This window comes from Rattus norvegicus, chromosome 9 (genome assembly GCF_021556685.1).
Source record: "Rattus norvegicus strain SHRSP/BbbUtx chromosome 9, alternate assembly SHRSP_T2T, whole genome shotgun sequence".
NCBI classification, from domain to species: domain Eukaryota; kingdom Metazoa; phylum Chordata; class Mammalia; order Rodentia; family Muridae; genus Rattus; species Rattus norvegicus.
Genome location: NC_141542.1, coordinates 18,658,308 through 18,683,177, shown reverse-complemented (window position 1 = coordinate 18,683,177; position 24,870 = coordinate 18,658,308). Strand labels below are relative to the sequence as shown.

General features: G+C 43.4%; 1 protein-coding gene across 1 annotated transcript in view; it reads left to right on the top strand.

The window, feature by feature from the left end:
- The window catches only part of LOC134480473 (uncharacterized), a 38,062-nt gene extending 13,984 nt beyond the window's left edge, over positions 1-24,078 (top strand). Inside the window, exons 3-8 of the mRNA XM_087568555.1 lie at positions 374-533; positions 1,867-1,998; positions 2,666-2,849; positions 14,722-15,092; positions 19,686-19,823; positions 21,751-24,078. Of these exons, the coding sequence (XP_087424681.1) occupies positions 374-533; positions 1,867-1,998; positions 2,666-2,849; positions 14,722-14,982 (737 nt within the window). The 3' untranslated portion in view covers positions 14,983-15,092; positions 19,686-19,823; positions 21,751-24,078. The remainder of the gene's footprint in view (positions 1-373; positions 534-1,866; positions 1,999-2,665; positions 2,850-14,721; positions 15,093-19,685; positions 19,824-21,750) is intronic.
- Positions 24,079-24,870: the final 792 nt, after the last annotated feature.

Below are 24,870 nucleotides of genomic sequence, written 5' to 3'. Positions count from 1 at the left end.
GACACTTTGGGCTGGACCACACTTGGTTAGAGCTTGATGGTGCTAAGCATTATGAAGTCATTATGAAATCCAGGATTATCTGCTACACATCTGATATGAGATAACAATGTCGCAGATGTTTATGTCTCAGTCAGATTATAAGTTTCAGTGCCGGTGGTTGTGTAATAGTGAATGTGGCACGTGTATGGCATTAGAGGTTGGGATGAGGGACATAGCTTAAGAATCAACCTTTAAGAAAGCTTTTCTGCTCTTTCAGGGATTCACCCAGTCTCTACCATTTCCCCTTCCTCCACCCTTCCTTTTCGGATTCAGAATGATCTATTCTGCTCATTGGTTCAAATATGCAAATTCACTTGGGTTTATCTGTCTACAGGTTTTGGTAGGAAGGCATCATCCCAAAATGTCATCAGTGAGCAAGAGGAGTGTCTAAAGGAACTGGAGGAACTCAAATTTGAAATCCAGAAGTGTCAATTCGAGAGGGATGAACTTTATCAAATCCTGGATCTTTATATCTATGATGAGTGGGACCACAGGTAGTCATTATGCCCAGTAACCTGTTCACTGTCTTGCGCTCTCTCTCTCTGCTACCTCAAGATTTACTCATAGCACGAGAAAGTTTCACCTCTCATCCTGGATTTTAAGGAGATTTGGCAGGCATTTGCTTGTGAGATGAGCTAGGTGCTGTGTGTTTAGGGTCAACCTCTTTTGTACTTGACCCTGAGCCTCCTGGATTAGCCTTGGTCCTGTCAACAGCTAGAAGGACCTTGTCACACTTGCTGCAACTGTGTGTGTGAATGAAATGCCTGCACGTCATCACTCTTTCCTCTGAATTTATTCATTATACACTGATTTTATGGCACCTCCATGAATGTAGTTGGCATTCTAAATGTGTTTGGATATGGGTTGCTATGTATGTATGTGGACGTATATGTGGTGTTTTACTCAGGATCAGGAGGACTGGGACCTTTGATGGGGTCTGAGGATTTGTTTGATCAACACTTTGCAGGTCATGATAGTGATGAGTATGTGGAGGCCCACACTGATCAAAAGAGCACTTTGCTCCTTCTGTATACCTTGGTGGCACCCAGGACTCTCCCGAGGGGAGGAGGTGCTATAAATCCTCTTCCCTGTCAAACTTAGTTATGCCCTCTGGGAATTCATGTAACAATAGAAACCAAGGATTGAGTACACCTGCTTTCAAAACAAGAGAAATATCATCACAGCTTTCCTTTGGGCCCAAAGCTGTGGCACAGACTGGAGGAATCTTCTTCCTAAACTAGTGAATTCCATCATGCTCAGCTGGCCAGCTCTTGAAGGTCATGTCCCTCCAACTGGTACTGTGGCTCTGTTGTCCTGTGCCCAGGATAATAAACTTAAGCAGTACAAATACTTTGAAGGAGCAAGTATGTGGTACATACTGAGTTTAAGTAATAGAGAGAACAGTCTTATTTTACCTAATTTGTTTCACCTGCTTTGATCTTTAGTTTTTTATTTTTTTAACTGTCCAGGGATGATTTATTGTGACCTAGAAATGGTCACTGTGGTCTTGACCGTTGTTATTCCCAAACAGGCAGCTCTCAGGCGCTGTCCCCTCCTATATAGTGAGTCTTTGCAGAACCATATCTCTCAGGATTCCAAGGAGTCCTTATTTCAAAACCAATGTTTGCTTATTTACATAGAAATATTTTCTGTGGATTGAGTCTCACTGTTGGGCTTTGGTCTGGTTTTTCAGTTTGCCACTTTCTTCCCTTCCACTATTCCTTGAATTTGAACTTTTTTATTATATATTTTTTATTTACATTTCACCTAATTCTGAAATCATGAGTTCAGATGGTTATTTGTTCCTTTGGCCATGACCTAACCCAGGCTGCACGTCGAATTGCCAGTCCTTCAATCCGAACATGAGATGAGAATGATGGCTATGCAAATGATGACCAACACAATAAGTGATGACATGGAGAGGTACAAGGAGCTCATACAAGTGAACAGTTCCTACCGGTGAGTCGTTGACAGAGATGAGAACCCAGCACTAGACAGGGAATGCTCCTGTCCTGTATGACATTGAACCAAAGTCAGGGCTCTGGTTCTGTAGTGTCTGACTCTTAACAAGAAGCCTGCCTCCTGGCAGGAGTCTTGGATTTGTAGCTCTTGGACTCAGTTGTCCTACATGTGAGGGGTGTAGAAGACCCTCCAATTGTTATTTTCCCCATTAAAGATCCTCTAGATAGAAAAGGTTTGCACCATGATGGGAATATCAATCAACTCTGAATCTCTAGGACTCTGACAGGAGATTTAAAGATCTGTGATCCATGAGAAACACATGGAAAGATTGTACAGCTATTGGGTCTTCAACTACCCTTCAGAGGGGCTTTCCCCAAACGTGAATATTGTTTCACCATACCATGGTCATACGAGCTCCCTTATGGTCCATCTCTTCTTCCTTGATTTATATAAACTGTCTCAGTGTCAGGATTTTCAGAAGTACTTTGATTCATGTGGAATGTGGATTCTGGATTTGATCTCCTCTAATTGGTGCTAACTTGTATAGTGTGGCTCTATTCTGGGGATTTCTAAGGATGAGGACCCTTGAAGGGATTATTGGACTTGCACGAGTGACAGGCAAATAGAAGCTGCCTGGGTTTACCATTTTTTGTTTGGGGTTCAGCATCAGGCAATCCCAGCTCCTACGTGAACAAGCTCAATTGAAGAACAATATACAGATTTTGCTGAATGAGAAGAGAGAACTGCTGGTGGAGCAGACTGAACTGCCAGCATCTTCTGTGGAGACAAAGAGGTTCTGTGAAGAGGCCGGAATGAACATCTGTGACCCCAGAGCCACGCAACAGCAGGTAGGGTTAGGGCTCAGGGTCAGGTTGTCCTCAGGTCTTACCATAAATATAGACAAACCAATGTAACTGTCTATATACTGATCCATGTCCTGACCTAGGTCTCATCCAAGTGTTCATTCATGTGATGGTTTACAAGGCTTTCTGTGGAGATAGCCCCTTTTCAAGAAACTGCATGTTTGGAAAGCAAATGCTCCTGCTCTTCGAGAATCTGTAGTTTATTAAGGGAGATAGGTTGATCACACAGCACAGCACTACATGCCATTATGTATGGAGGGTGCTATGTGGGAGCCCCTGTTTAGACTAGAACAGGGCTTTGAGGGATGAAGCAAAAGCCCAGAGCCCATTTTCTTTACAGGGATCGTGTGAGACTCAGGAAGTAAGTAGTTTTCAAGGAGGAGAGCCTGGTGGAAATGCCAAAGAAATGGTTCTCATTGTCATTTGTGGTGGCTTTTGTTCTTCCTCCCCTCATGTCCCTGTGTATGAAGATGGTGACTTCATGCTTCATAGATCTTGGGTAACTACAGAGCCTGTGTATCAGCATGTCAGTCCTGTCTTATTTGAGTGCTCCTGGAAGTTCATAACTGGGCCTTACAACCTGAAGCTGGTTAGAAGAGCAAGGATGTGGAAAAGGTTTCTCAAAGGCTGAGGGTTGGCATGAGAGACTTGAGACTTCAAGAACAAAGTTATCCATATGTACCCCCAATTCTCACCAAGAAAGGTGCATTGCTGTGCTGACCTGCATCTTAGGGAGCATGCGGGGAGGCCAGTTCATGACATGCAGTTTTGTCCAGTCATTATCTAACTTAGTCCTTTAAGCCTAGGTCTCTCAACAAACATGAAGCTTCCTGTTTTGTGCTGGCCAGCAGTCTTTGCATCATTCGTCCAGTTCCAAGTGGAGCCCCCTCTCTTATTTGTCTCAACACGTTCTTAAACCATTCAGCTATTTTAAAAATAAGGATTAGATTTCTTCACTTTACCTGAACAGAGTTATCCCCCGGGAAGATTCTGGATTGTCTTATTGGCTTCACCATGATCTTGCATGGAATCCTAGAGTGCAACCCTCTGCTGACATTGCTTTGCTGACTATATCATGGGCACTCCATTCTTTCAGGATAGATTCCCTCTCAATATTGTACACAGTGCTGCATTTCAGAAAATTCACTGTATGTTATTTATTTAGCCTTTTTCTGACTGACATTGAGGTTGTGTTAATATCACAGGAACTCTAATGTGATGAAATGTTCCTGGGAACTGACCGTGAGTTACTGTCTTCTCTGAGGCTTCCAAAGTCTTCTATGAAGAAAACAGGGTAGTTTTAGTGAGGGGCCTATGATGAGTCAGCATAGAGCTCGATGGAGTCTTTTCCTAGAAATCTCTCTCTTGGGGATTTGATGTTGTGTTGTTTAGGCTATCTGTGCAGAACATGTCACTTACTTGTCAGACCAGCAAGTATCTGCATAGAAAGGTTTCCTGAAGTGGAAATGAGTACAGGCCAGGGCAGCACAGCCTGCTTGAGTCTAAGAGACTTGTACACAGCATTGTTCCCACTAATTCCTCACTCAACAGGAAATGTGCTGCATAAGAGTAAAGTTTTCATTTGTGCATGCGAGTGAGTATCTGTGTATGTCTGTGTGTCTGTGTGTGTGTTTGTGTGTGTGTGTTTGGTGTGTGTGTGGGTATATGTGTGTGTGTGTGTGTGTGTGTGTGTGTGTTTGCAGTAGTGAACGTGTGTTTCCCTCTATTTCCAAGTTTCATGAGAAAAGTACTCTAAGCGTTCACTTTACATCCATGAAACATGAAATAGAGCTGCCCAGTCATTTGGCATCTCCATCTAGCTCTGTGCGGCTAAAGGACGCTTAAATTACTAATTTATTCTGTTTCCAAAAATTTCAAAACAGAATTATCTTGTGAAGTCTGGGGGAGGAGTGGAAATATGTTCAAGTGTGTCGTGTTTCACAGGGGTAACAAATGGTACAGGCCTAGAGCTTGCAGGTCCCTTTTTGTTATGGTGTAGAAGCAGGACAATAAAATCCTTTAGAAATGCAACCCCCAAAAAGAGGACACAAAAACACCTGTAAAGTTAGATTTTCAAGTGATTAGGGGCAAAACTACTGATCTGCATTGAAATCCTTTGGAGCACATCAAAGGAAAGGAGTACTGGGAGGTAAGGGCAAGGCTTCTCTAGAAAAATCCATGAGTTTATTCTGCTTCTCTGTTCTTTGTGAATTGTGAAAGCCCACTGGAAGGTTGTGTCACTCACTGTGTCTTCTCCAAGGTTGCTTTCCACATTGCTTGCTACCATTTCTTCTGAGCTACCTTGGCACACTACAACTTCCCCTGGGAGTTTGGCTTGGATTTTATTCATTGAGAATTTGAGTTGCTTGGAATTGTATCGTCATCCAGAAAAAGTCCCATAGCTATGCTGTGGTGCAAGAACAGGGCAGTTTCAGGAGCCCCTTTAGGTGCACAGATAATCCAAAGCACTCCCCTATGTTATCTGTGTAGCATTCTGCAAGTGCTGTCAATCAACATCATTTTCTCTCAGTTAATTTCAGCCAATGGAGTCAGGAGAAATGATGAGCTTCAAATGGGTCTGACAGTGTAAGAACAGGTAGCCCTATGAGAAGCCATGTTCAGAAAGTGGAACAGAAGTTTTAGTTAACCCAGTGATTCCACAACAAGGAGTAGGTATTGCCATTGCAATTAGGAAGCATCAGTGTTGTAGTGGTCCCAGAGTAACCTTGAAGGAGAATCTATCCAGACGTCCATCAGCCAAGGAGTAAAAGTGTACCATACGGTGGAGCCCTTCCATAGATTCTGATTCAGTGTGATATAATCCATGCAAGCTGTTACTTACTTATTCAATTATCTGTGGAACAATCACATTACGGGGAGAAAATTTGTTGATTTGGATCCTGGTTATGGAGATTTCCTATGATTCTAGCTTTGGGCATGAAGTCACTCAGGCTATGGTAAAGACAGCTCCGATTAGAAGAAGCTGCACACTTTGGGGAAAGTCTGAAAGAGTGAACAAGAACAAGAGTCTAGTTCACCACCAACATATGATCCTTTGCTGAGCAACAAGACAGCCTTTGGGACTTGCTAAGCCAGATTGTTAATGGGGAAAGAACCCTGAGTCTATGACGGTTTATGGGAGGACAGCACATCACTGACTGAGCTGTCTATAGGCTCTGGCCACTATGTACATATCCCACTCAACATTTGTTTTTATGCCTCCAGCGAATCCTGGGGAATCTTTACATTAAGCATTAATGTTCAGGTAGGAACACAGGCTGGAAGAAGCCATTTGAATATCTTTCCCTATATAAATACCCTTTTTGGGTGAATGACCTTTTTGGGTGGATTTCAGCCTCAGGCAGCTAAGGAGCTACTCAGAGTATAGTTCTGGTACAGTTCATGTGAATTTTGCCCATGAAACAATATATATGATCCTCTGGATTTCTTGCTATGTTCTACTCCTTTCTTCCTGTGATCTCTCCGGAAAGATCTGAGGACATTTTCTCTTCTGTCCTCTCACAAATTGCCTTACACTAGCCATAGACTTACATGGGTGCTGTTCTGTTTCTACATCACAATCACCTTTAATGTCCATGTGTACGCTGGGAAGATTTAATGGAGCACATTCTCAGTGATTACAAATTCTGTGCGGTGAGCATGAATTTGAAGTGAGATGGCTTCTCTGTGTATTTGCAGATACAGTGGTTACAAATGGAAACTAGACGGGTTCCTTCAGTGCTAACATAATCAGAAATTTCACCTCAATTCTGGGCATGTTCTCCAGAAGGAATCCACATGGTATTCTAGGTTGCTCAAACCTCTCTTGAACTCAGATTCATACATAGCTACAATGTTATTATTCAATGTCATATACCTGGACCAGTGGGGAAAAAATGCTCATTTTTCTCTTAATCCCAGTACAGTGCATAGTCCACAGTTCAAATTCTAGCAGTTTGAAAAGCTGAGATATAAATCTCCAGCAGAAACTCGAACATGACACAGACCAGGACAAGATCTCCCTTGGAGAGAAGAGCTACAGGAGGAGAACTAAGTGTGCACAGCAAATACACCACTATTGCATCTCATCTGTAATGTCCATAGCAATTGTGGACTGCATTTTCCTCCTTTAGTTTGATTTCTTTGGATTGAATATGCTATATTTTCACCTCAGCTCTCTCCAGCAAGTGTGCACTTTTTGAGGGACTCAGAGAAGTGCTGATGCACATCAATCAAGAGCTGCTGATCATCCAGAAAGACTGTGCACGTGTAAATTTGTACTTGTCCTGATGGGTCATCCAGAAGAGTTTCATGGAGATCAGTTCACAACATTGGAAAGACTTTGTGACAAAGTCTGTACTATCATTTATACTCAGTATTGGTATGCTTTTTCCTTAATGCCCCCACTCCAACAAAATAGACCTACTTCCATTCCTCTTGAAAAGATTATTACCATCAGTAACTGCTGGTCTACTATGTCTCCAAGGCAAGCCATAGGCTATAAGTCTATTCTGCAAAAGGAGCAGCAAAAAATGCTTAGTGCAATTCCTCTATTTAAAGTTTGGTTAATTTTTAATTGTTTTGGTTATTTGGTTTTCCTTCTATTCATTTGAAGATTTGTTATTTATCTGTTGTTGTTGTTTTGTTCATTTGCTTTTCTATTTTGATAAGGATATAGAATGTATATATTGACTACCTGCATCTGGTTACTATCAAGTAAATTGGATGTATTCTGGTCAATAAAGGAGTAATCTCAAACTCTTCACTCTTAAGAACCTTCTTTATTGATCATTAGTGTCAACATCTGAAGTCCCACAGCTATCAGGGAGGGATGGATCTCTGCATTCTCATGGGGACTGGGCATCAAATCACTTCCCAGTCAGTCTGAGATTCACAGGCATTTATACAGTCACTGTGCACTGTGTTTCCAACTCTGAATTTCAACTTCATCATGCATACATTACTCACTGTGTATGCTTGCTGTCAAATATATAGTTACCTCTAAATTATACTCTGTCGATGAGAGTTTTGACCAAATTAATAGGATAAACATTAATTTTTCTGTAATACCTCCCAGGACATATAAACATGGTATAAGGGTGTTTAAAGCCATTGGGAAGCCTGCACCCAAATCCCGGGGCAGAAAATGCTGAACACCCAGGAATGCAGATAATCCTGAGACCACAGGACAGAAAGCCACTTCTGACCAGCTCTGCCCACATCTCTGGCCCAATATTAATCTGCATGCTGCCTCTGGACACAGGAATAGAGGAGCAGTCAGTGGCAGGAACCTGCTTGGTTCAGCCTGGGCCCAGAATCTACCTGGGCCCCAAGCATATTTGAAGAAAACCATAGGCATACAATTCTCTGTTTCCTCACTGTGGCTTTTTTTGATTCGAAGCTCAAAATACCATTTTGTTGTTATTGATTTTTAGTTGGCTATTTTTCATTTCGAATTCAAATGTTATTCCTTCATTGTTCTCCAGAAATAAGTCCGAATACCATCGCCCTCCCCCTCTTCTATAAGGTATTCCCTTCACCAGCCATCCACTTTCCCAGCCTAGGCAGGACCAAGGGCTGCTCATTCCATTTGTGCCCAAGGAGACCATCCTCTGATACACATGCAGATGGGGCCATGGCACAGTCCCTGTATAGTGATTGGTACTGGTTTAGTCTCTTGGAACTCTGCTTGGCAGGCATGGTTGTTCTTATGGGGTTGCAAGTCCCTTCAGCTCTTTCAATCTTTCTGTAATTCCTCCAACTGAGTTCTCAGTTCAATGGTTTGCTGCTAGCGTTCACCACTGTATTTGACATGATCTGGCTGTGCCTCTCAGGAGACATCTCTATCCAGTTCCTGTCAGCCTGCACTTCTTAGCTTCATCCACCTTATCTAGTTTGGAGGCTGTATGTGTATAGGCCACTCGTGGGGTAGACTCTGAATGGCCATTACTCCAGGCTCTGTTCTAAATTTTGCCTCCCTATCCCTTCAATAGGGATTCTTCTTCTCCTTTAAAGGAAGGAGTGAAGAATCAGCATTTTGGTCATACTTCCTGATTTTCATTTGGTCTGTGAATCTTGGAGAATTTGAGCATTTGGGCTAATATCCACTTATCAATGAGTGCATACCATGTGTGTGTTTCTGTCATTGGGTTAACTCACTCAGGATGATATGTCTTAGTTCATTCTCTTTGCCTATGAAATTCATGAAGTCATTGTTTTTGATATCTCTGTAGTACTTCATTGTGTAGATGTACCACACTTTCTGTTTCCATTCCTCTGTTGAAGGGCATCTGGGATCTTTTCATTTTATGACTATTATAAATAAGGCTGCTATGAACATAGTGGAGGGTGTGCATTGTTGTATGTTGGAGCATCTTTTGGGTATATGTGCAAGAGAGGTATAGCTGGGCCTCAGCTAGTGCAATGTCTAATTTTCTGAGGAACCTCCAGACTGATATCCAGAATGGTTGTACCAGTCTGCAATCTCACCAACAATGGAGGAGTGTTCCTCTTTCTCACATCCCTGCAACCATCTTCTATAGCCTGAGTGTTTGATCTTAGCCATTCAGAGTGGTGTGAGGTGGAATCTCAGGGTTGTTTTGATTTGCATTTTCCACATAACTAAAGATGTTGAACATTTCTTTTGGTGCTTCTCAGCCTCTCCATATTCCTCAGCTATGAATTCTTTGTTTAGCTCTGAACTGCAATTTTTAATAGGGTTATTAGTCTCCCTGCAGTCCAACTTCATGAGTTCTTGTATATTTTGGATATTAGCCCTCTATCAGTTGTAGGATTGGTAAAGGTCTTTTCCCAATCTGTTGGTTGCCGTTTTGTCCTAACCACAGTGTCCTTTGTCTTACAGAAGCTTTGTAGCTTTATGAGGTCCCATTTGTCTATTCTTGATCTTAGAGCATAAGCCATTCGTGTTTTGTTCAGGAATTTTTTTCCAGTGTCCATGAGTTCAAGATTCTTCCCCGCTTTTGCTTCTATTAATTTGAGTGTATCTGGTTTGATGTAGAGGTCCTTGATCCACCTGGAATTAAGCTTTACACAGGGCAATAAGAAGAGGATGATTTGTACTCCTCCATATGCTGACCTCCATTTGAACCAGCACCCTTTGGTAAAAAATGCTATCCTTTTTCCACTGGATGCTTTTGTCTCCTTTGTCAAAAATCAAGTAACAATAGGTGTGCTGGTTCATTTCTGGGTCTGCATTTCTATTCCACTGGTCTATCTTCCTGTCTCTGTATCAATACCATACAGTTTTATCAGTAATGCTCTGTAAACTGCTTGAGTTCAGGGATGGTGATTCCCAGGGAAGTCCTTTTATTGTTGAGGTAAGTTTTAGCTATCCTGCGTTACTTGTTATTCCAAATGAATTTGCAAATTGTTCTGTCTAACCCTATGAAGAATTGGAATCGATTTTGATGGAGATTGCATTGCAACTGTAGGTCACTTTGGGAAAATGGCCATTTTTACTATCTTCATACTGCCAAGCCATGAACATGGGAGATCTTTCCATTTTCTGAGATCTTCTTCAATTTCTTTCTTCATATCATGAAGTTCTTGTCACAGAGATCTTTCACTTGTTTGATAAAAGTCACACTGAGGTATTTTTATATGATTTGGGACTATTATGAAAGGTGTCATTTCCCTAATTTCATTCTCAGCTTGTTTATCTTTTGTGTAGAGGAAGGCTACTGATTTGTTTGAGTTAATTTTATACCCAGCCACTTTGCTGAAGTTGTTTATCAGGCTTAGGAGTTCTCTGTTGTAACTTTTGGGGTGTCCCATGTATACTACCCTATCCTCTGCAACAGTGATATTTTGACTTCTTCCTTTCCAATCTGTATCCCTTTGACCTCCCTTTGTTGTCTGAGTTCTGGCTAATGCTGGGGACAACATACAATGGAGACATCTCAGTAGCCCTCAGTAGCTTTTTGTAACAACTGGTTGTTTCCATTTCTCCAAACCTTAGCCCTGGACAAGGGCTGTATAGATTTCATTTGTGTGTGACTGCCTATCAGTTGGCCTTGGTGTGCACAATTGTTGTATTATATCTGACTTTCCTACTTCTTTCTCCTTCTGCTCTGGTGAATTCTGTGAAACTAGATGTTCCTTGATGTTATGATTCTTAGACAATTGGAAATTGATGCATAGGGGCACAGCACAGCAGAGCCCTAGAGGCCCAGGCGCATACTCTGTGTTCTCATCTTGGAAAAAATGTAATAACTGCAGAATTGTAGTTCCAGATTAGGGTTTGACTTCCAAAGACAGCTTGAAGAAAATAAGAGAAAATGAATTAGAGCCAACATTGGGACCCTAGGAAAGGAAAAAAGTTATTGAAGTTAGGAAATAAGTTTTACATAATATTATAGACTGGTTAAGGAAGTATAGAATATATAAAATAATATACTAGTAAACTAGTCTAACTACTGGAACCCTTATGAGAGTCATTGTGTGCAAGGAACAGAACGCTAGTGGAATTAGTGTGCTAAGGGTTACCTGATTCTTTCTGGCCACTGCCTGGCAGTTTTGCCTATGTCATTTATCAGTAGAGTGTCACAGGAAAATGCAATTACCTGGTCTCGGAGCTTTGGACTCTGAAGTATAAAACTAAAGAGTTAAAGTTTAAATAATGATAAGTTTACAATTATTATTATTATATTGGCCACAGGCCTGGGTATAGGGCAAGCCTGAAACTTTGGGGAACAGTTGTAATTCTTACTTCTTGGTGAGATGTAGTCATTCTTTGCATTTGATTTGGCAATGATTATAAAATGTCTTTTTTCTACCTGCTTTTGGATTATTAATAAAGGACTGGGGCAAGAGAAAGGCTACAGAACATGTGAAGAGTAAATGAGAGAGAGCATGAGGGAGTGAATGAGAGAGTACATGACAGAGCTAATGTAAGAACAAATGTGAGAGTGAATGAGAGAGCATGAGAAGAGCATGTGAAGAGTGAGTGGAGAGAGAATGTGATAGTGAATGAGGGAGCTAATGAGAGAGCGAGTCTGAGAACAAACTTGAGAGCCAGGGAGAGAGCATGAGGAGAGCATGTGAGAATGAGTGAGGAGAGAATGTGAGGTGTGTATGAAGAGCGTGTGTGAGTGGAGTGACAGGAGAGTGCATGTGGTGTGTGTGAGATATGTATGAGGTATGTATGAAGATTGTGTGTGCGTGACAGGAGAGTGCATGTGGTGTGTGTGAGATATGTATGAGGTGTGTATGAAAATTGTGTGTGAGTGACAGGAGAGTGCATGTGGTGTGTGTGAGATATGTGTGAGGTGTGTATGAAGACTGTGTGTGTGCGTGACAGGAGAGTGCATGTGGTGTGTGTGAAATATGTACGAGGTGTGTATGAAGAGTGTGTGTGAGAATGAAAGGGTAATGAACAGACGTGTGCATGATTGTGGGAGTTTGAGAAAAGAAAACTGCAATAAAAAAAGCAGAGTGCACAAAAGAATGCAGCGTGTGTGCAGCCTCAAGCTGAGAGAGAGAGAGAGAGAGAGAGAGAGAGAGAGAGAGAGAGAGAGAGAGAGAGAGAATGACTTTAAGCCTTGAAGTTGCCTATCAGTTTGTACCCAAAGAGAAGTCTGTGGGTATGTATTATGTGCCTTCCAGATAACCCTGCTTCCAGGTGAGAACTCTGATCCTGTGAGAGGGCCAGGAAAGGCTGACAGAATGGCTGCTCCCCTGAGGGAAAAAGGATAAAACTTTTAGGTCTATGACCTCCTAATTTATCTTTTCACCTGTAGACTTATTATTCAAATTTTCTTACTGGGATACAAGTATGGTCCTGGTGATCGTCTTGTCTCTTGGATGCTCAATCAGTTCTTTGTTGTCACAGACTGTTGTCAATAAATAAGCAAATAAATAAAAAGAATTTAAAACACTTGAAATTAATATGAACACAACCACATCTTTAGTAACAATTGATTTTTTTATTGCAGATAATTCATATAATCCATTCACAAAATGTTATATAGTGTCATATGGGAACTCAATTTCATCGTAAACAAACCTGCTTTTCTCTTTTCATTGGTTGCTCTTAGTTAACATTTTCATACACATATATAATTTATTGTGATTATTCTCTCCCCCCACATCGTCTTATCCCCTCCCCTATGACTTAAACTTATACAGTCTTCTAAATTTAGGCTTTCCAAATTTAGGATTTCTCTTTTATTTATTATACATTCCTTTACTTTTCCATCTACATTTTATGATATCTTAATAAGAAGCCCATTCTGTCATTAGCATTATCTCAGTGTTTGGTAGGAGACATTCACATTCTTCAGTAGCTTGTCATCAGTGCAGGAAATGACATCGAGGTCTCTCTCTCTCTCTCTCTCTGTCTCTCTGTCTCTGTCTCTGTCTCTGTCTCTACTGGCACTGGCTCTCTGTCTCTGTCTCCCTCTCTGTCTTTCTCTGTCTCTTCTGTCTCTCCGTCTCTTCTGTCTCTCTGTCTCTCTCTGGCGCTGGCTCTCTGTCTCTGTCACCCTCTCCATCTTTCTCTGTCTTTCTGGCTCTCTGTCTCTTCTGTCTCTTCTGTCTCTCTATCTCTCTGTCTCTCTCTCCATCCCCTCCCCAATTGTTTTGTTTTCTAATAAAAGGTCTCACACTTTAGTCTAGCCTTGAACTCAAGGCAATCCACCTACCTCAGCCTTGTGGGTGTTGGGATTCCAGGCATATACCATCTTGCCCAGTGAATTTTGTGACTCTCGTACATCCCTTTACCATTTCTGAATTATTTTTAATATTGCTGTGACCCTTTTCTAGCTTCTAGATATAGATACATTAACTGATTAGAAGGTTTTATTTTTAAATATTTATTTATGTACATGAGCACTCTGTTTGCCAGTGTGCCTGAATGTCAGAAGAGAGCTTCAGACAGAAGAGGGCATTGGATCCCACTTCAGATAGTTGTGGGTCACAATGTGGTTGCTGGGAATTGTACTTGGGAGCACTGGAGAAGCAGCGCTCTTAACCACCAAGCCATCTCTCCAGCCTGATAAAAAAGATTTTAAGGGGCTGGGGATTTAGCTCAGTGGTAGAGCGCTTACCTAGGAAGTGCAAGGCCCTGGGTTCGGTCCCCAGCTCCGGAAAAAAAAGAACCAAAAAAAAAAAAAAAAAGATTTTAAATTTCATTCTTTTCGTGTTTGTTTGCATCTTTCTTCTTGAGAACACTGTAATGGAATGTCCAAATGGTAATTAGTGGCGGTTGGTAGAAGGAGCCATATGTGTGATGCTGCCATATGTGTGAGGGGCTGGCAACAAGGTGCAGACCCAAGACCATGGTCCTGAGCACTGAGGCTGCCTGCAGGATGTGGGCTCTCAGCCCCATCAGGATGCCTTCAGGTGAGGACAGCAGGTGGTGGCTTGTGCCCTGCTGAGCCAGCCTAGGAGAGTGGCAACCACAATCGCCCTGACCAATTCTCCAGCCTGGGGCACCTGGAAGCTCCAGCTGTGATGGCCGCGGGTTTTTCGTGGTGGACCTGGAGGCCTGAAGAAGCCGCCCTCACATCCACAGAGCCTTGAGAGTGGACTGACGCGCCTGGTTGGAGCCCTGAGTTCCGGACCATGCGCTTCCCGGTGTCGCGCCTCCGGGTGTTGCCTGCACAGCGGAGTGGGCACACGCGTCCTTCCCACCCCGCCGTTCGCCCACGCCCGAGCCGGGCTTCAGGGCACGCGGAGCTCGTGGGTGAGCGCGGGGCCTGAGGGGACCGGGCGCCCGCGTTATATTTGGCGCCGGCAGCAGGGCGTGTGCCTGGGCGAGTTTTCCTTCCGCCGGTGCCGGCAGCCGGGGCGCCTCCGCCCAAGCTGACTCCTCTCTCTCCCTCTCCGACCCCCGCAGGCCCCAGAGGTGATTCTGCCTGCACGATGTCCTCCTTCCTGGAGGCGAGCTCTTACCAGGCGCCACATCGGGAGCAAAAAGAGAAAGAAAAAAAGAAAAGAAAAAGCAGAAGAAGCTGCCAGGGAAGGGGGCCTTAGCGGCGTTGGGCATCATCTCGGCCACGGGAGGGCGCCCTATGACAGCGGCGGGGTTTCCAACAGAGACTACAGCCTCGCAGTGTCCAAGGAAGAAGCCCATGCCAGCCCTGCCAGGGGACCTTGAGGCATGGAGCTCGCGGGGACCCCTAGCCCGACCTCCGGTCTGGTCCCCAGGAACAGCAAGCAGCAAGCAGCAAGCAGGGCGGGCTGCAGCCCCAGAGCAGCAGAATCAAGGTAGGTAGGAGACCCGCGTCCCTCCCTGGACTGCTTCTGCCCCCCCCCCCCCACCTGGTCCCCCTGTCCTGGGAAAGCAGTGGCAAAAGGAGGCAATGCAAAGTGAGCCCATTGGGTAGGGGGTGGGAGGGTTCAGGGATGTATGGAGAACTGAAGCAGGGATTGGAAAGCCTATGGCATTGGGAAAGAGTGTAGAGGTGCTCTGGAGTGTGCATGAGAGCTGTGCTCTGACATCCCCAGAGCAACTTGGGGCTGTCACCTCTCTCCAGATTGACTTAGAATTAAATGACCTGTACCTGCCAGGGCAGGACAGGCTTTTCAGAGGCAGCTTAGCCTGGTGGCACACTCCCTGTAATGTTTCTATTGTATGTTAAAGGATGGGGATCTTGGGAATATATTTTCTTAAAACCTCAGGCAATTTATGCAGATTACAGTTCTGCATAATTTAATTCTTTCCTGCCTGCTATGAGCAGACCTTCAGATCAGCAAGTTCCTTTGGAACGGTTTTGCTTGTTTTTGTTTATTTTCCATGGTGCTGATTAGAAAGCCATGAATTGTTCTGTGAATTTTAAATTTCAAGAGGTGACACCCAGAGTTGATGGTCATTTCCTTCAAACACTGCAGTGTAGTTGCAGCATAAAAACATACTTCTTGTGACAAGAAGTGGAAAAAGAAAGTTGATGAGCTAAGAAAAGAGGAGCCTTGAGCCAGATCAACCATTTGGCTTCCTCAAATATGGAGCAAGCATGTTATGTGGCTTTTTCAGAATCGAGGGGGTTTTTAGGATTGGGCAGTGAGTGCTGTGTGGTGCTAACCCGTCCCTTTTGTGGCTGACAACCCTTAGGAGAAGGTCAGAATGTGCCAACAGCACAGAGTTGGCACTGGTGGTATTTGAACTCAGAAGTGCTCAGGAACTGTGAAAGTTTCTCTGTTATCACCCTGGAGCCATCTAGTGAAATAGACCACTGTGATGCTGTTTAAGAGGCCATTGTGAGGGCTGGAGAGATGGCTCAGTGGGTAAGAGCACCAAGTGTTCTTCCAGAGGTCCTGAGTTCAAATGCCAGCGACCACATGGTGGCTCACAACCATCTGTAATGAGCACTGATGCCCTCTTCTGGTGTGTCTGAAAACAGATGCATTGTCTCACATATAAATAAATAAATCTTACAAAAGATTGTCATCTACTGCAGTTTCTATGTGGACAGGGCACAGTTGAAGGGTTTAAAGATCAAGTACATTGCCTGTCTTTAAAGATCAAGTGTATCACCTAACTTTTAAACCAAGAAATGTAGTGTCTTTTTTGCTGCTTGTGTAGCTTTTAGTGATGTATCTTTTCTCCTAGTACGTCCTTTGTTTCCATAATAGTTGTTTTCAAGTATATATGATTTTCGCTCCTATTTGCAGAGCTATTCAATATTTTCATTGGTTAAATATTTGTGGTGAATTTACATTGTGATATCAGTAAAATGCTATGTGAAAATTTTAGAGAATACTCCGTTTTGGGTAATTTTAATAACCTTTCCCCTCAAGTGGTGGCCTGTTTTCACATTGAAAAGACTGGAATTCATTACCATCCATAGCAGGATTGATAGGGAAGCAAAATGGACAGCGACAGTGTTGTTCTCTTTGACAGTTGTGGGATCCAAGAAAGAAGTGTGACTTGCTTTTTGTGACTTACAAAATCACGACTGAGTATCATTACTGTAGAAGCCCATGGAAAAAATGATGAAGTTTTCAGAAATCACCAGTTAAAGAAATGGTGGTTTTGTTTATATTGAATTCTGAGTTTCAAAGTTATGTTTCATTTTTCTTTATTCCTTAATGAGGCTTTTTATTAAGTTTTATTCACAATTAAATCCTTAGATGCACAGTGCTAGGATTGTAGTAGGTGCTCAATAAATCACTGACCATTGGGGAGGAGGAATGATAAGAAATATGTATTTTCTGTAAGTTCTGTTAGTCTTGGGAACAGGTGGTTTTAGGTTTATCAGTCATAGCTTGGTATCTTGTCCCACATAAGACAACTTGACAGAACCCCCTTTCTGGCCATTATGTTCAACTTATTTTTCTCTTAATCATTCTTGAAAATCATGGAAGTAGTGTGGAAAATTGATTGTACCTGCAGTATAGCAAAAGAGGCCAGTCTAGATAGGTAAGCAGTTAAGTTTCTCCATGAGGTGATTTCTTAAAACATCTAGACTTTAGGAATTTAGTGTTGTGTTTTCTAAAGATACATCGTACAGCATACAGATAACATCGTAATAGAATAAAGGAATCTTTTGATTTAGCACCAAATTCCATAAAGTAATGACTACTGCACAGCTCTCTTGGCCATATGAATAGCAGAAATTATAATTCACTTTTTTAAAGAAATAATGAAAGTACTTAATCTTAAGCAAAGCCCATGGGAACAGTTTGCTGTGGTGTTTCTCTTTGGTTTCTTGTGCTCTTTCTAGAGGACGACTTTAAGAAGTCAGTGCAGTCAGGTGGTCATGGTGGTCAGGCAGTCATGAGCAGATGGTTAAGCGATGTGCTAGGGCCCCATAGGCCAGTGAGCCCAACCGAAGAGCAGAGGCTAGCCAGTGAGCCTGACTGAAGATCAGCGGCTAGGCAGTGAGCCTGACTGAAGAGCAGAGGCTAGCCAGTGAGACTGTCTGAAGAGCAGAGGCTAGGCAGTGAGCCTGACTGAAGAGCAGAGGCTAGGCATTGAGCCTGACTGAAGAGCAGAGGCTAGGCAGTGAGCCTGACTGAAGAGCAGAGGCTAGCCAGTGTGCCAGGCTGAAGAGCAGAGGCTAGCCAGTGAGCCTGACTGAAGAGCAGAGGCTAGCCAGTGAGCCTGTCTGAAGAGCAGACGCTAGCCAGTGAGCCTGACTGAAGAGCAAAGGCTAGCCAGTGAGCCAGGCTGAAGAGCAGAGGCTAGCCAGTGAGCCAGGCTGAAGAGCAGAGGCTAGCCAGTGAGCCTGACTGAAGAGCAGAGGCTAGCCAGTGAGCCAGGCTGAAGAGCAGAGGCTAGCCAGTGAGCCAGGCTGAAGAGCAGAGGCTAGCCAGTGAGCCTGACTGAAGAGCAGAGGCTAGCCAGTGAGCCTGACTGAAGAGCAGAGGCTAGCCAGTGAGCCTGACTGAAGAGCAGAGACTAGCCAGTGAGCCTAACTGAAGAGCAGAGTCTAGCCAGTGAGCCTGACTGAAGAGCACAGGCTAGCCAGTGAGCCAGGCTGAAGGCTGAAGAGCAGTGAGTTTAAATTTTATTTCTAAGTTCTTCAGTTTTCCTAAAAGTTTCTACAAAAGTTTGCCTCCATAAAGTTTGACTTTAAAGGTTCTCCTTGCTCTCTTCTTCTTATCTCCTTTCCTCTTGCTCTTATCACAGGATAATTTCCTTACTCTCAATGCCTTACTCTCAACGCTATGCCTTTACTTCTAAGTTCTTCTTGAGTTCTGTTCTCTTCAGTTCAGTTCTGTCTAAAAAGCTTTCTCTCTCTTTGTCCTCAGCATTTGTATATCTTTCTGAACACAGCATCACATGGTGAAAAGTTCACCCCAAGTTTGCACAGGAATTCAAATCATAAGTTGGATAATCAGTTTACGACAGAGAATGTTTACATGCATATCCATGAAGAGTAATCATCAGGATAAACTGTCACCATCTGTCACTGGCTCTGCATGTTCATGGAGAGTTAAAAGCTGTAATTTTTATGAGAAAAGAATAAGTGAAATTGCCTATAGGCAAATCCAGTCAGTTATTTATGTTCAGTCCTTGCACCTATAGTAATGATTAGCTCTCTTTTTATGAACCTTGGTTAATTGGTTTATACCTTCTTAGGATGGGCTCTAATTTGTAGGTGCCTCCTTGGTATTGCAGAAGCAATTCACTCATGACACTTTAAGAAAAGAAGAGATTTCAATGCAATTTTGATTACCAGAGAAAACATAATAGCAGTCCTATTATAAAAGCTTAAAATTACTAATCTAATTTTAGGAATTCTTATAGAACCATCATTAGGAATTAAGAAATCAACTATTTGTCTACACATCATCATGCCAAGACAATACATGTTCGTTGCTCTGTGGTGATCTGCTCAAAAGAGTGGGGTAAAGAGCATGACAAATACAGAAGCAGATACTTGCAGCCAATCATTTAGCTGAAAACAGGGCCCCAAATGGGGAAGTAAGAGAAAGGATTGAGGGAGCTGAAGGGGGTTACAGCCACATAAGACCAACAGTAAGAAACACCCAGAGCTCCCAGGGCCTAAACCACCATCCAAAGAGTACACATGGACAGATATGAGGAGCTGTCCGCGGAGCTGTCCTCACAGATGTGAGGAGCTGTCCTCACAAACTCCATTACAAGATGGCACCGGCATCTGGCAGAACGCACCTAGTAAAAAGGGCAATACGCAGGCGCCTGGTAACTTCCCTACTCAAAGGGACACGTACATTTTGGTAGGTCATCTGGCATAATTGGCAGCGACCAGTCAGAGAGTGACACGTCCTAGGCGAGGATAGTTTCCTATATAAGGGACGGTTATTCCTCACTTGGCGTCTCCGCATTGTAAGCTTATGCTCTCCCTCTCAAGACGTATTAAAGCTTTTCTGCAGTAGGATCCTGTGTGTGCCGCGTCGTTCCTGCTGGCGAGACGTAGCGCGGGACATCTGGTGCCAAAAACCCGGGAAAGACCTTGCCATCGTCAGCACCTTCGGAGATCCCTTGGCGACAAGGAGGATTCAGAACTGCAGGTAGATACGTTCGGAGAGGCAGCCCTCTCTTGGACTTTGGTCTGGGGTTGTCACCGCCTTGGGAAGGATTTGTTGAGGCTATAGTATTTGTCCTGGGAGCCACCCTACTCTTTATGTTCTGTTTTCACCGTTTTCGCTGTTAAAAGGACGATCACAGCAGCTGAAGGCGCGTCTCAGTCTCTCGTATATAAGTGAGCTTCGCGCAGCTCCCTTTTACCTTCGATTTTGACTGTTGAGGAGCAAAGACGCGATAAGGCCGACGTAGATAAGCGGCACCGTCCGGGGAGGTGCATGTAAGACTCCCGTACATAAGAGAGCAGCGTGTCCGTCTCTACCCTTTCACCTCACGCCTTGTCAGACGGACGTAGATAAGCCGCCAGCGTTCCTGGCCCATCATGGGATCCTCACAGGCTGTGGTCACGGCCTTGGAAACAGTGTTAAAGCAGAGCAACATCAAAATTGGAGGAGGAACACTTAAAAACTTTGTGAAGGAGGTGGAGAGGGTGGCGCCTTGGTTTGCCTGTTCAGGCTCGTTTACGATTGCCTCATGGAACAAACTTGGAAAAGACCTTGACAGAAAATTGGCGGAAGAGGATCTGCGCCTAGGGACCAAAGCTATATGGAAGCTGGTTAAGAATTGTTTAAAGGATGAAACGTGTAAGGCAGCAGTAATAGAAGGACAGGCCACTCTCGAGGTAGTCTGGGAAAGTCTGTCAGAAACCGAACGTAGTGAGAGGTTGGGCGCGTGCAAGAAAAAAGACGTCCTAAGAAAGAAAAAGGGCCCTCCCGGTAAGTCCGCAGACAAGGGAGCGTTGAAATTTTCAGATTCCAGCACTTCCTCCTCTACACATAAACCAGGAGGGGGAGCCAGCCTATACCCTGTGAAAGAGCTAGAAGCGCTGAACCTCGACAGTTCTGAAAGCTCTGAAAATAAAACCTTAGACTCAGAGGAGGAGGCCGAGCTAGTGCTGTTAGTATTCTTGAAACCGCCGGTATAATTAAAACCACTAGTAAGGTGGCAGATATTTTCCGAAAAATCCAAATTATCCTATTAAATAGAAGATTCCCTGTATACATTATTCATATACGGGCCCATTCTGGACTCTCTGGCCCAATGAGTTCAGAGAATGATTTGGCTGACAAAGCCACAAAAATGATAGCTGTGGCCCTGGCCTCTCCTTTAGAGGCCGCTAAAGCCTTTCATGGCAATTTCCATGTCACCTCAGAAACTTTACACCGCCGCTTCTCTATAACTAGAAAAGAGGCACGGGATATAGTCACCCAATGCCAGCAGTGCTGCCAGTTCCTCCCAGTTCCTCACATCGGGGTCAACCCGAGAGGAATACAGCCATTGCAAATCTGGCAAATGGATGTTACTCATAATTCTACTTTTGGAAAATTACAGTATGTGCATGTATCTATAGACACATGTTCTGGCATTCTACATGCCACCCCACTTACAGGAGAAAAAACAACACATGTCATTCAGCACTGCCTTGAAGCATGGAGTGCTTGGGGAAAGCCAAGATGTGTAAAAACTGACAATGGCCCTGCCTATACATCTCAAAAATTCCGTCAGTTTTGTGCTCAGATGCAAGTTACCCACCTGACGGGCCTGCCCTACAACCCTCAAGGACAGGGAATCATAGAGCGTGCTCATCGGACGCTCAAATCATATTTAATAAAACAAAGAAGGGGAATTATGATAGAACTCCCCCCAACACCCCGAGTGGCCACTGCTCTGGCCCTTTTTACCTTAAATTTTTTAAATCTTGATGAAGCTGGACAAACAGCGGCTGAGCGACATTGCTCAGAGCCCAAGAGGACAAAAGAATTAGTCAAATGGAAGGATGTATTAACAAATGAATGGAAAGGCCCGGATCCTGTTTTAATAAGATCCAGAGGAGCTGTCTGTGTTTTTCCACAGGACAATGAAAATCCCATATGGATCCCAGGACGACTTACTCGGAGCATCACAGCAAGTGATCAAGAAGGGACTGGGACTCCTGCCCCTCCTCACTCTTCTTCCATGGATGCCAGCAACGGTGCAGGGCGAGCTACGATGGGGAATAATGTCAACCTTTCCACTCCCGATGCCGGTGATGTACCACTAACAGGGATTTAGGGTTGGCCTATTTACCTAAGGATCCACAGGTTGAACGACAAAAAAAAAAAAAAAAAAAAAAAAAAAAGAAAATAGGACTATTCCCTTAAGGGCAGCCTTTGTTTTGGCATATTCAACAAAACATCTTTTGATCTCCCTTGCATTATGTTATATAATCAATCTTCTGCTTGGTTAAGGGAGGCCACATGGGGAACTGGTGAGGAGGACATTGTGGCTAACGCCACAGTTCTCTATGGTGGTGGCCTTACATTGCGTTAATGGTAGCTGCACTGATCTTACGCCCATGGCGATGCTACTTGGAGGAAAGGGCGAAAAGGGACGGTTGTCATTTTCCTGGACGGGGAACATCAAACCTGCTGCCTCTGTCTGGACAGCTACTCATATCGCAGTAGTTACCCGCATGCCTCGCTTTATCCCGATACCTGTTGATGCCCCGGGGACCATGACCTTATTTAGAGGAAAAAGAGATTTTGGTACTTCTGCTATTATTGCTGGCATTATTGCTACGACAGCAGTCGCTGCCTCGGTTACTGCCTCGGCATTGGCCTTGTCAAATTCAGTACAGACAACCCAAACTATCAATGATTTATTGGCCACCATCTCTGTGGCTCGGGACAGACAGGCCTCAGCCAATACTCAGATATAGGGAGGCCTTATGCTTGTCAACCAACGTATAGATCTGGTCCGAGAGCAATTAGACATTCTATGGCAACTGGCCCAGCTTGGCTGTGAGCAAAAACTCCCAGGCCTTTGTGTCACCTCCATATAATATGACAAATTTACCTGAGCTGCTAATCTGTCTAAGAGTCTTTCACAGCATCTGTTACAGAATTGGACCTCGGAGTTTGAACAGACACTTCGGGAGCTGAGAGCGACCATCATTCAAGTAAATTCTACCCGACTGGACCTGTCTTTGACGGAGGGATTGTCGTCCTGGATCACCTCAGCAGTCTCTTATTTCAAGGAATGGGTGGGAGTAGGACTTTTTGGAGTGATCCTCTGCTGTGGATTAGTGTTACACCTCTGGTTGCTTTGCAAATTGAGATCTCAAACAAGAAAGGACAAAGTAGTGATCGCCCAGGCGCTTGTAGCCCTTGAACAAGGAGCGTCAGCCGATATCTGGTTGACCATGCTCAAGCAACAGGTCGCCGGCTGGACAGCTCTTGCACTCCTAGAACCTCGGTTCATTGCACAGGATTAGAGTGTCCGGCTTGAGCAGCCCATGAGGGGTGACTTAGCATCGCACAGGGAAGTTCTACCAAATATGCTCCCTGGAAGGCATGTCATATTACATGAGGGTTTCTGCCCCAGTTTTCCCTCCCTCGAAAAATGGCAGTGTGACGGGTCGGGAGTGCCCTGGGTCCCAACAACAGCCTAAGGGTATCTCTCTTGTACAGGTTCGCCAACTTTGTACGAGGATATGACCTCTGTCTTCACCCTCCTATATCTGGGTGTCCTGTTTGCTTAAAAAAAAAACAGAAAAGGGGGAGATGTGAGGAGCTGTCCGAGGAGCTGTCCTCACAGATGTGAGGAGCTGTCCGAGGAGCTGTCCTCACAAACTCCATTACAAGATGGCACCGGCATCTGGCAGAACGCACCTAGTAAAAAGGGCAATACGCAGGCGCCTGGTAACTTCCCTACTCAAAGGGACACATACGTTTTGGTACGTCATCTGGCATAATTGGCAGCGACCAGTCAGAGAGTGACACGTCCTAGGCGAGGATAGTTTCCTATATAAGGGACGGTTATTCCTCACTCTCCGTCTCCGCGTTGTAAGCTTATGCTCTCCCTCTCAAGACGCATTAAAGCTTTTCTGTAGTAGGATCCTGTGTGTGCCGCATCGTTCCTGCTGGCGAGACGAAGCGCGGGACATACATATTTCTATGCTATACTGTGTAGAATACAATTCTATTATATGTCAACATATACAGTTTGCTCAATATGATTTCTGTGAATGTTATCAGTCATGGGGAAATATTAAGAGCCTGAAGAAACATGCACAATATTTGCAGAATGCACATAAAATAGGAGATGGTATATAAGCAAAAATGTGAATTACATCACTTACAGCTTTCATATCGAATGCAATTTAAAATGTTTAATAGATTAAAAATATTTAAATCATCTTTACCCACGTTCTTGTCTTTTTTCAACATGTGTCTCCTGGATAATTTTAATTATATATGCTGCTCAAGATCCTTTTGAAAACAGTAACCTAATGCCTTAAAAGTGTTTCTGATATTTCTATTCACTTGATCACTGTTCAATAATTGTACCAAGTTGATAGCTGTAATTTTTTCTCACTTTAAGAATGTAACTTTCATGTGTGAGTATACACTTTTGATCCTAACTCTTTGGAGGCATAGGCAGGTAGATCTCTTTTTTGAAGTCAACATAGGAAAACCCTATCTTAAAAATCAATCAATAAATAAGCAAATAAATAGAAAGAATTTTAAATATTTGAAATTAATATGAACACAACCACATCTTTAATAACAATTGATTTTTTATTGCTGATAATTCATATAATCAATTTACAAAATGTTACATAGTGTCATATGGGAACTCAATTTCATCGTAAAATAAACCTGCTTTTCTCTTTTCATTGGTTGCTCTTAGTTAACATTTTCATATACATATATAATTTATTCTGATTATTCTCTCCCCCACATCGTCCCATTCCCTCCCCTATGACTTAAAAATATACAGTCTTCTAAATTTAGGTTTTCGATGTCTGATTTCTCTTTTATTTATTATACATTCCTTTACTTTTCCATCTACAGTTTATGATATCTTAATAAGAAACCCATTCTGTCATTAGCATTATCTCAGTGCTTGGTAGGAGACATTGACATTCTTCAGTAGCTTGTCATCAGTGCAAGAAATGACATCGAGGTCTCTCTCTGTTTCTGTCTCTCTCTG